The 12,551-nt window shown below is 44.4% G+C and overlaps 1 protein-coding gene across 1 annotated transcript in view; it reads left to right on the top strand.

The window, feature by feature from the left end:
- Positions 1-5,893: 5,893 nt before the first annotated feature.
- The window catches only part of CCN4 (cellular communication network factor 4), a 29,006-nt gene continuing 22,348 nt past the window's right edge, over positions 5,894-12,551 (top strand). The window contains exon 1 of the mRNA XM_062514976.1: positions 5,894-5,990. Within this exon, the coding sequence (XP_062370960.1) occupies positions 5,894-5,990 (97 nt within the window). The remainder of the gene's footprint in view (positions 5,991-12,551) is intronic.

A 12,551-nucleotide genomic window follows, 5' to 3' on the forward strand; every position in this document is an offset into this window, starting at 1 on the left:
CTCAGCTACAATTAGGGTATACATTAGCAGGGATACAGGTGTTCAGAGAGTTTGGGGTGAGGTTTGAGTTCAGGGTGGGGTTTTCACTCACACGTGCCTAGACAGTATTTGTCATGCCCACTGCTGGCACGGGATAGAAGTGTAACTGGGCCCAGGGCTGGTGCACACTCCTAAACACTGAAATCATGGAAAGGATGTGTGACATGGCAGGGGATCCTGTGATCTAGGGCTGCTCTGTAAAGAGGGGAGTCCCAAAGGAGTTGTCAGACTGCTTCCCACAGTGTGTACTGGACAAATGTCCTTTTGCTCTTCAAATAAAGTCACCATTTTTAAAAATCAACTAAATCGAACATCTGTGAATAATTGTTTACGTGTTGTGCTATTGATTGTAACCAGTAAAGCAAGATTAAACGTTTCTTGATGTACAAGCTACACTGCAAGAGTCTGAATGCCTTCAGCAATGTGAGGGATGAGCTCTGAGCCTTTCGGAGCTGTGCTAAACTCGCAGCGTGCTGGACCCCGGCGCTGCAGCTTTCCCTTTAAGAGCCCTTTGGCTCACGGCGATGCACTGAAATGCAGGAGGTGGGACAACACCACACACAAAAATGAAGAAGTGAAGGCAGGAAAAGTTTCTCCGGAGGAAAAATGCAGGGCTTGTCCTTCACTGTGACGTCAGATCTGTCTTTAATAAAATCCCCAAAGAGCCAAGAGAAAAAGGCAGAGTGCCTAGGCTAGGTTGCCAGTTCAGGATTGCTCTGCATTCCCCAAAGTGGTGTTTTTGTTCAAAACGGCTCTAAATCCGGGTTCAATCAAATGTATTTAATCCCGGCTTCCAGGGATGAGGTGGCTTTTGCCCTGGATTCTAGCAAGCAGCATTTTGCAGGTGAGTTTGGAAACTGCAGGGGAGACCTGTCTTCTGCAAACACATTGGGGTTTAATGCAGGGTGGGCTGGGAGAGCCGAGTGCGATGCGTGTGGGAAGGTGGGCACTGGGAAGTTTTGGGGAGGTGGGAGACCAGGAAGGGAAAAGTGAGCGTGAAGGAAAGGTGAGGGAAAGGTGAGGGAAAGGAAAGGAAAGGAAAGAAGGAAAGGAAAGGAAAGGAAAGGAAAGGAAAGGAAAGGAAAGGAAAGGAAAGGAAAGGAAAGGAAAGGAAAGGAAAGGAAAGGAAAGGAAAGGAAAGGAAAGGAAAGGGTCTCAGAATTGAGCTCTTCTCAGCATCCAGGTGGATCAGCACAGAAAACTGTAGGGGTTTTTTTTCGGTTTTTTTTTCTTTGTATTGTTACTATTTACTCCATGGAGCAAAAGAAGGATGAGGAGCTCCCCCACTGCTGTCTGAAGCAGCACGGCTGGGGTTCTCAGGGGACCGGGAAGGAGGGGAAAGAGCTCCCGGGGCGCGGCGGTGCCGGCGGTGCCGGGGCCGGGTCCCGGCCGCTCCCGCAGGTGGAGCCGCGGCCGCCGCTGCCCCGGGGCCGGCGAGGAAGGAGGGTTGGATGGGTTTGATCCCCCTCCCGATCTTTTGGAGCTGCTGCTCCGCGCAGAAGCCGCCTTACTCCCCTTCCTCTTCGGAAAAGCCGGTCCGGGGAAGCCGCTTATTCCCCAAAGGTGCCGGAGTTTTGCTTTGCTTTTCCCGGTGCGCGCCCGCAGCTCGGGTGGAATTCCCGGGAGAGAGGGCGGGACTGAGAGCAGCCGTGGGAAGCCCCGAGGGTCCGACGGGAGAAGCAGCGCCCTGTCCCCGGTCCCCCATCCCCGCTGCTCTCGGGGCTCAGGGAGCCTTGGGCTCCCTGGCAGTGAGCGGGATGTTAGGGACCCGTTTGGGCTACCCAGCTTGAGGTGGGGCGTTCCCGGAGCCAGACACGTGTCAGCTGTGTCTGAGCATCCCTCTGCTCGGGAAATGTCACAGGGGATTTTGCGTGGCAGGGTTGCTGGCATCAGGGGCGGGCTCGGGTTTTGTGAGATACGGTGACACTTTAAACCAGGAAAGCAGCACGCGTGGTGCGGCACACCAGGCACACCTGTGTGACCCCAGATGGCTCAGAGATAAGTCCTGCGTGGATGCTGATAACAGGTCCTCTTCTGTAAAATAAAACACACCACAAAACTGACGACAAATAAACAAACTGCACCTCTTCTGCTCCCTCGGGAAGTTGGTTCTTACCACAGCTGATTTTCGTTCAGCAAGGAAAAAAAAAACAACAAAAAAACAAACAGAGGGAGGTGTTCCTCACCCCCCAAACACTGTCACTAGAAGAGATCTGTATGAGCTTTGTAAATTGCGCAGTGGCTGTCCTGGGTTCCCTTGATATCACGGATTTTTTTTGTAAAAAAAACCTGCTGTGGCATGAAAATCTGTGTGAGTGTGTGCAGACACATGCACTTTCTGAGGGGGTAGGCGAGTAAGTGCAATCCAGATATTGCTTGCAATGCATTTGGTCTAAAGTGTATCTAAAAAGAGTTCAAAAGAGTATAAAAAGAGAGCCTAAAAAGTCTCCCAGTTCTTAACAGTTCCGGCTCAGGCTTTCCATTGAACACAGAAGATGAAGCTCCTTGAGTATTCAGGGACACTGTCACCTCCTGAACACACCCACGGGGTTGGAACTTGGAAAGCTGTGCTTAGAAACCACTGAGTAGTGGATAATTTCTCCCCAGCAATGAACTGGCTTTCTCTGGACCCTCTCCCTGCCTGAACTGGGATGTGATGGGGGATTGGTAGGCTGATGAAAATCAGGTTTCTGTTTGTCTTATACAAGGGAGTGGCGAAACAGGGATGAAAAGAGTGTACAGCACAGATCAGTGAGAGGGGGTGGAAAGAGCATCTGGGAGGGAGTATTAACCTTTGAAGTATTTAAAGGACTCTTGGGAACAGAGAAGGCTTAGCTTGGTCTGATTAAGGGCACTGTATGAAAAAGCAAGGAATACTGCAATTATTTTGGGATGTTGTGAATACTTAGCTGGCATGGCCATCCTGCTCATGAGATATTTTAGTTAAGTCAAGACAGTCATAACAGATGTGCCATGATAAAGCTCCAACACTGCCCCACCTCATCATCCATAGTCTTTGTCTTTGCTGGTATAATCACAACAGTAATAAAGACTTTTATAACTCTGCAGAGATGTCCATGGAGTGATAGCACCAGGCAGGTCACTGTGCACATTGTGCAAAGCCCTGTGTTCTCCCTGGAGACTCGTCACTCTTCATGTATAGGAAGAACTGTGGACAGAAAAAAGATGTTCCACTGGGAAAGTAGAGGGTTGACCCTCTGGGATAAATATAATATTGTTCCAGGGAGAAAGGCAGAGGAGATAATATAGGAAGGTCAAGCAGGTCCCAAAGGCATTTCAGAAGGCAGCTCTCAGGTTATGCACCTCCTAGTACTGTTTGAAACTACAAAGTTATTGAGTTCTTAAAGAATTTTATCAACGGGGTTTTTATTAGGGAAAAACTGCACAGGTGATGGGCTTGTAAAGAAAAAATAACTGAACATACCTGGAATTTTAGGCATAAGTTTTGAAAAATTTCTTCAAATACTTTTTCTTTTTTTTTTTTTTTAAACATAAATATAAGGACAGAAACCATGGGAGCCTAAGTCCCTTCAACCACGTTGAGATTCCTCAGTGCCTGAGTCATTTTTTGCAGCAAGGGCTTTAAAACTGGATGTGCTGGTTCCTTTCAGTGGTGCACATTGAGAAGTCAGAGCCAACATCTTCAGTCTCTAGTCCTGATGACTCAGAAGTGTGAGACCACTTATTCAGAAAGGACAAAATGTCCTAAACCAGGGTAATGATTAAAGAAACTATTCTCCACTTTGTAGAAAATTAGTAAAGGAACTTATGTAGGAAGAACAGCATTGGAGTTTTCTAAAACCTTTGAAGTGGGTGATTGGGTAGTGTGTGGATCTGACAATCTAAAAATAAAAAAGAATAGGGTGAATGCAAACCTGCAGACTTCTCAAATAGAGAAAGAAAACAATGAATCTAGTTTTTCTTCATCATATCTACTAATGGGCAAGTATTGATTAATTTGATGGGATGGCAGTCATGGTACACAAACACAAAGCTTTTGGTTTTGATGGGTGGAAAGGAGGAGAGAGATGCTCAAAGTTGGTTTTATTTGGCACCATCTTCTTTGTGGACACCTATTTCACTGCATAGTAACTGATAATGACCTGGGCTCAGGGCTGCCTCAGGCTGTGTGTTAAGAACCACAATGTGTTCTTTTTCCTTCTTTTATGAGATTTATCTTACAGATATAAAGCAAACAATTTAATCTTTAAAGTATTTGGATTTGGTAGGAGGAAAAAAATATTGAATTTTTCTGGGCTCTTCCAGGAAAAAACATATTCTGACCGAACACAAAAAAAAACCCCAATGAAAGTCCCATGGCTTTCCAGGGAGGGTGAGCTGAGGTTTACCTGTTAAGTAAGCTTAACAGAAGGCTCCTGGTTTGCACCATGGCTAATGTTGCACAGATAATCTCAGGCATTGCAGGTTCAAAGATGCTGTGCCTTGTCCTTCTAACCTTCCCACTATTCCCTCTTGCTTCAAAACATCTGGTTACCAGAGATAGGCTGGATACACTTTTCTGTAGAAGAGCTATTATCCTACACTTCCATAAATTGTAGATGCCAATTAAAATTTCTCTGGTTATAGCAGCTGAAGATTCAGCTATGAAAATTAACATCTTGAGGCTTGAAGCTGGCAGACAGAGCTCCCATGGGTATGTTTGCATTGTGCACAGGGGCTTTCCCAAAGCTGAGCTTTGATTTGGCAGTCCCCCCTCACACATCCACTTGCAGAATGAAGTCATTGCTAGGGCAACATCCTGAAGGTAGCACTGAATGTTCTTCACATGGATCAGAGGCCCACACCCAAGTCTGTTTTTGGTGAAGATGCTTCCCAAGTACTCACACACACAGACACACACACAGAGTTTCTGCTGACAGAAGCAGGATCTGATTCATTTTCTTTCATATTTTCTCCTGTAAGTGTCTGAATTTGCTTTGATAGTGTGAAACAATATCTTTTCCAGCATCAACCACAACAGAGCTGTGGACAGGGATTGGCTTCCTCACCCTCCTCACAGTTGTGCCACTGCCTGTTTATGTCCCCTGGGGCAGGTCCTGTCCCCATTCTACACTGCAGCAGTCCTGCCCTCAGGTGAGGCTTCTCCAGAAGAAGGCATTAGTTAAAAGTGATAGCTATGGATTTTAGCAGAAGTGTGAGATTTATATGATTATTTTTTGTGTCTGCCCTTTCAAAGGCTCCTGCATGTTTTGTTTCTCCTGCCTTCCACAGATGCTATGGTCAAAAAACTTCAGAAGTCCTCTATACCCACATGGGACATTTGTCTTCTTTCTTCAGAAGCTCTGGGCTCCCATGTTAGAATGTTAAGAGTTGCTTTAGCACCTTGCCAAGGCTCAGCTTACTGAGAGCTGCTCTTTTTGGATGTCTCAGTGTCCCAGAGGGGTCTTCAGCCTTCCTGTCTGGTCAGCCCTGGCTCTCATGCATGAGAGGAATTGAAGCTGTTTATAAACTCAATAAATAATATCATGTGTGTGGACCTTGGAAGCTGTGGCTTGGAAAAAGCTGGGCACCCACAGCTTCAGCTGAAGATACATTTGAGTATTGAACCTGACAGTGTCTCATGGTGTGGGCCAGAAAGCAGGGTGAGATTTTACTCAGTCTTTCAGATTTGTCAGTAGGAGGTTTGGGTAGGTATCCTGGATTAAGTTGTTCCTCCTGCTTCCCCCTTTGCTTTCAAATGATGTAGTTCAGTCCTCATTCTTATGGTCCTCATGTTAAAAGCACAATTTTTCCTTTCAGTTGAGTAGAAACATTGACTGGTAGTTGATAGGCCCAAAGAAATTCTACCCATTTATTTCCTTTCTGTGTTCTGATGTCCACCAAGTTTGACAGGTCTTCCAGCACCCAATTTCCTCATCATTCCCTTTCCATATTTTGTGCCACCCAGGGTTTGCTGCATCCTGAGATGAGTTGTCTTCAGCTTCCCATTGCTGCAGGTTGGCAGGAGATCACAGATCTGATTTTTACAGATGTGTTGCAGGGTTGAAGGACTGCCTGCTGCTTTAGGAATTCTGTGCAGGTATTCTCTGAGTTCCCTAGCTATAGGTGAGGATCACGTGTTCCCCTACAGCCTGGTGGTCTCCCAGCTTTGGGATGTACCTCTGCTGGTGCTGTTATTTATTGCATCCATACTGAAACTTTATGTGTGTTCTGGCATCCTGGGTGAAGGTTCTGGAGTCCTTTCAATCCCTTGTATCTTCTTGTAGACTGCTGCTGGGCTTTGTAATCTTTGCATCTGGGTTAGGTGTGGGAAAATAAAAGGAAGAAAAGGCATTTTTACCTCTGTGGGTACCAACCACTGTCTCTGTCCCACAAGTAAATATGCTTGTGACTGGGGAAGGAAAGGAGAGGCTTTAGGCTGAAACAGCTGTGCAAGAAGATAACACTTAAGCTGAGCTTTGTGGCACAACTCAAATAATGAATTTCTAATACTTGGGTTGGTAATGCATTCCAGGACTGTGTGGTCATCTCAGTTCCTCTTCTCTTTCTCAATAGCTCCCACGTTGTTCTTCTGTTTTATTAGTCTGAGTCTGTCATTCCACTTAACCTATAAAGCAAATGAGAGATGAGCACGTTGGAAGGCCAAGTTTCATGAAATCCAGGATGGCGTGCAATGAGCCCAAAAGGAAACCTGAGAGGTATTTGCAGAAATAATTGTGGGCTCAACCACGGAGGGTTATGAGTCACCTGGATCCTGATGTTGCTGGACACCTGCACAGTGAAGTCTTTGCTGTCACAGAGCAATTCCAGCACTGCAAAAGGATCTTATCCTATGAGATTGCCTTGCAAATTCACAGGATTTCCTAGAAAAAAAAAAGTCATACTTGGTGATGGGAAGGCACAGCAAGATCTCTTGGTCCAGCATTTCATTAACACTCAGATGTACAGAACTCACAATACTGTAGTGTTTGGCTGCTTTTATACCTTTTCCTTCGAGCTGAAACAAACCCCTCCTACTCAAAGTAAACTTGCCCTTTTCCCTTCTAAACATAATGAAATAATCTCCAGTGAAATGCTTCCAGGTAGATATGATGGAATGGTTTTATTATTACATCTCTAGAATGCAACTATGTCACTTGATTCAGTTAGTATTTACATTTGATTCAGAAATATGTAAATATCGTGTAATTATGCAATGGCTTGGGTTGGACAGGAATTTTAAAGGTCATACTGTCCAGGTCTGTTACAATGAGTAGGGCATCTTCAACTCAAACAAGTTTCTCAGAGATCTCCAACCTGACCTTCAGTGTTTTCAGGGAAGGAGCATCCACCATCTTTCTGGGCAACCAGTGCCAGTGTACAGCCATCCTTCCAAAAATCTTCCTTATATCTAATCCAAATTGACCCTCCTTCAGTTTAAAACCATTACCCCTTGCAGTATCTGTATATAAGGAAAAGAACACACTAAAGTCAGGAGTGGTAACCAACCTTGTAAGTCTATACAATACCTGATAGAAAATTAGCTATATGCCACCAGGAACAGTGCAGCCCACACAGGTTTCACAGCTTTGACCAAAATTGCTCTGAATGACTCACAGACTATCATTATTAAACATTTTTTTTTTAATTTTCGTTAGATGGTAGCAATAATTTATAGCTGCATGAACTGTTGCACTTTCCCTTTTCTAGAATTTATAAATGCAACTCACACTTTAATTTCTGAGTGGCTTAAAAGTTTTATTTCTTTTCATGTTCTACCAGTTTTCCACACTACAGTCAGGATTTTTGTTTTCTTAAAGAAGTTTTCTGAGTTACAAGTGATGGCAGGGTGGGTAGGAGGTTGTTTTCTTTCTCTTGCTGAAATTTCCTCTTCTCCACACACATATCCTAGGCTTGTGAAGAGTATAGAGCAAAAAATGGAGCATGGCTTTAATGAAACATATTCTGATGCCTTTTGGAGGCAACACTCATCGCTCAAAGCAATGACTCAGGTGAACTTGTTTTATCCATGTAGGGACCAGCCTTCTTGCACTGGGTGAACAATAATATACTAGGGCTCTGCAGAGAGACTGGGAACTTCACAGAAAGTTCCATGACTATCTTATAGCATCGCCTGGCTGTGCTCTACATCCCTATGTCATTATCACTGCCGTGCCTGATGTGTCCTTGGTATTCTCATAGCTGTGGGTACATGAGGTCACTCTGTATCTGAGGTTTTTTGGACTAGCAATTCCTCCTTTATGTTTTTTTTTCAAGTCCCCCAGTATATTCCTGAATGTATGTGGTGACCAAGCAGGCTGTAGCTCACATTTATGATCACCCACTCGTATCAGCTGTGATATAGGGAACTCTCTGGATTTGGGCTGATAAGGAGGCAAAGGCACTGAAATCCATACAGAATGAAGAATGAGAATTTTCTCCTCTGAATGGCTGGCACATGTTCCTGGCTGCCCCCAGGCTACCAGTTCCCTGGGTTTAGACTAACAGCTGGGTCATTTTAGCTGTTTAGCAGGGAAGCACTAAACCACAAAAACTGCAGCCAGTGCTAAGAATCTGCAAGTGGATTACACTATAAAACTCTTTGGTTACATTTTAATGAGGGGGGGAAAGGGTGGGAAACAATAATTAGGAAAATATCCAGGTTTCATTAACTAGTTTGGCCATTCATCAGGTTATTTATTGATAAGTACTGCTGGCAATATTTCCTGCTGGATCTTGGACTTATGGGACTGGATCATACCCACAGCATCTGTGTGTGGGCTGATAAACATTGATGTAAGAGAATGAGGACAAACTCACTTGGCTCCTTTCTGTGAGTTTTATTCCCACATTTGGCCCTAGTAGTTAAATATAAAATGACATCCCTGCTATTTAACACTGCAGTTCATTTATGGAGACTGTTCACTATTAATTTTCACTGTTCTAGTAGAGTCCCAAGGGCACATGTAATGTAATTTTAAAATTACACTTATTCAAACATTTCTATGAGGCACAGCAGTCCATGAGCCTGACAAAGGGGTCATAGGTACTGGAATTCTGGAGGCTGCTTGACTTATATTTCCAGATTTTGCATCGGAACTTGTGCAAGTTTTGCTCAGTGCACTGGGGTTCCCCACAGAGGTGGTGTAATCCTGCTTAGGAAGGCTGGTGAATTCCTTGCCCACCAAAGCTGCCTGGGTGTGGGTGAGCTCCCGGGTTTGTGGTGGAACAATGTATTACATGCGTAGTTTCAGGCTCAAATAAGATGTTTCTGCTTTTTCAAGATGATATGCTTAATTCCATGTGGTTTACATGTGCATGTGTATATACATATATATATATATAAAGTACATATATGCATATACTTCCCCTCCCCCCCCCTTTTGGTTTGTGTCAGTTTTTCCATATATATAATACAGGGTTTGCTTGCACTTGAGATGTTTGTGCCATATTTTTTACTGTTTCTCCCTGTTCCAGCTATATGAAAATGTTTGCCAGATTGTCATCTGGGAGGCTGGAGTATTTGATTAGAGGAGTAAATGGATACTACAGCAGCAGACTTGAGATTCCTTTAAACCATCTGCATCCTTGATAACTGTTACATTTTGCAGAGCAATTATTAAATAACTGAATTTGTTTCATTCCCGTGTGACTATATGACTATAAAGGGGTTGATTGTGGTTTCATTGTTCACCCTCTAACATACAAAGGAAACTTCCTTAGAAAAGCTGTCTCTGCAGTGGGAGCTGACAGGATATAAATATCCTGGCTCGACACCTCCCGCCTCCTCCCCATGCACTTCTCAAATGTGGTTTTTCTGGCACCAGTGGTGCCGGTGGAGCAGCCTGGGCCCAGGGGGATGCTCGGGAGCAGCAGAGCTCTGCAGGGCTGCTGGGGAGCATCATCTGTGCACCAACACTGCCCTCGCGTGTCGGGGGTGTGGGAGACCAAAATGTTAGTAACCACATCATTAGCAATTCATCTTTATTCTCCAAACCTCGCAGCTGGTGTCCTCATCTATGGGTGGAAGCAGCAGCGTTAACTCTTTAAGGGCTGACATGTTGGCACTTTCCAGGCTGGCATTGTTTGGGATGGGGAAGTGGCAGCAATACCCTGGCCTGAACAAAGTTCTATTTTGTTTTGCTTTGTTTTGTTCTGTGTTATGCCATTCGTAGTGTCAGCAGGTCTCTGGATTACAAACAGGAATTTTGTAACCTGCTTGGTTTAGCCCTGGACCCCAGCAGAATTAGAGCTGTCTTAAAGCAGGAGGCACGTGTGGAAGGCCCATTTCATCACTTTGCACAGATCCATCAAGCTATAAAATGCTGATCACCACTGATGTGTGGGATTTGAAGGTGTTGGAGAGGTGAAAGAGTCCTGCCCTTTTGCAGGCATCAGGTGCATGTGAAGGTTGAAAGCCAAACACTAAGAAACTGGCTGTGCTGAGCTGACAGCACCTGAGAGGCAGCTCAGGGGAACAATTTATTTTTTGCATCCAGTAAGAACTCTGACAGCTTATTAGCTGTGTGTAGGAGGAGGGATCATGGTATGGTTACAGTGTAGGAACAAGAGATCTTACTGCTAGTTCTGGCTCTGCTTCAGATATCATGTCTGCCTTTGGAAGACATGTCACTTCACCTGTGGGGCCCCAGATAAAAACAGGATCATTCAATAATATCGACTTTATGAAAGTTGCTTCTTTCCACCATGAGTAATCCCTCCTAGAAACAAAATGTGACACACTCTTCTTGTTTGTGCATGTGATATGTGTGCATTCCGAGTTGGAGAACTGACACCTTTAAGTATACCAGCCTTCATATTTAATTGTTGCATCAGGTTTTTAGGTTAATTCTCTGGTGTCTCTTTTTACCAAAGCTCTGAATTTCAGTTCTGTTTCCACTGACCTTAGGATTAATGGGATTACTTCTCCAGCTCAACTAATTCTTTTTCTGCATTTATAATTTCACTCCTTTTCTTTTTTTTTTTTCCTTAATTTTTTTCCTTAGTGAATTTGTGCCAGGAAGTGTTCACTTTTCCTTACCTGAAGTTTCCACTGTATTTAATCCAAAAGCTATGGTTTTGCCCTAAAAGTCTTGTAAAAGTCAAGGCCTCTCTATTTTCTTTCTTCCACATTTGCAATGTGTCAGCTTTTGTTAGGGGTGGTAGGGAAGGTACAGCTGCTTTTTGGGGCTTTCTGTTATGTATTGAAAGAGGATCTGAGCTTCAGGCATATCTGGAATAAAGTCTGTATTGCAAAGCCCAGGCTGGCTCAAAAACTGGCTCTAACTTCTTCCAAGTCCCCTCATTCCCACTGCACATATTTGCTCTTTTTGCTGTTTCCAGGCCAGATCTTCAGGCACAGCCTGTTCTTCCTGTTCAGGGACTCATCACCCCCACTTCCTTCTCCTCCATCGTGCATGGGACAAGATGCTGCTCATAGCCATCACTGTCCTGACTGCTCCTCCAGAGCAGCTCTCAGTAAAAAGAAAAAAATATTCCGAAGAAAAATTGGATCAGCCCATCTCCCAGGCCTCGCATGGAGACTTATCCAGGTGATCTTCTCTCCAAGCTCCCCTTGGCTGTGTCTCCCTGCTGGCTTCTCATCCCTGATGCTCTGCTCAGCTGCTGCCCTGGGCAGCAGAACCCCATGGTGTTGTCCTGTCAGCACCAGGGACCCTTTACCCACCAGGGCCACGGTGTGGGGCTGCCAAGGCAGATAAACCCCAATTTGTGACCTGTGGGCACCCACAGTCCAGGTGGCTTCACCTTGACCTGGGTTCCAGGGTAGAGCAAGGACCTGATTCAGAGCAGTCACAGTGCAATGGCCCTGTGAGCTGACACGAGGGCTGAACCAGCTTACCCAAGACTTGCATGCCAAATATTCTCAGCCAAGTGCTGCTGATTTTCAGAAAGGGAAAGAATTCTTCTCCTAGCCATGAGCTAGCAGCCAAGAGAAGGAATTTTCCTGTGCCAGATCTGTTGAATTTTAAATGTGAGCTCTGTGGAAATCCAGACCAACACAGACCAGATGTGGAGAAATTGCCCATGACAAAGTAAGGAAACTCTACAAATCTGAGAGATCATCAAGGTGATAATTTTGAAGGTTTACTTTAAAGAATGCTATCAAGTAGCCAAACTATAAAAAAGATATTTCCCTTAAACCTGAGATGCAGAGGTGATCTCAGAACATCTGTTGATGGGAACTTCCTCATGAACCCCTGTTCAGTGATGAGGAAACACTGTTTTGGAACAAAACTGTTCTTTTATTCCCTTCTCATGAACATTGAATAAATCTTTCGAAGATATTTGAATAGCAGACATTCTGAATTATCTTAATGTTATGAACATACCTGCTGCCTCCTGGCAGTTGCCCTGCATTTTCAGCCTCTGCCAGGAGAAACCTCCAGTGCTTTTTGGTATCTTTTAAATCTAATAATATTTTGTGATCATTCTATTTGATCTTTGATGTTATTAAAGTGTAAGGCAGTGTTTGGTGGGATTTTTGTTTTTTTTTTTTTGTTGTTGTTGTTTTTTTTTGTGTTGGTCTTTGT

The sequence above is a fragment of the Cinclus cinclus genome, chromosome 1 (genome assembly GCF_963662255.1).
Source record: "Cinclus cinclus chromosome 1, bCinCin1.1, whole genome shotgun sequence".
Taxonomy (NCBI): domain Eukaryota; kingdom Metazoa; phylum Chordata; class Aves; order Passeriformes; family Cinclidae; genus Cinclus; species Cinclus cinclus.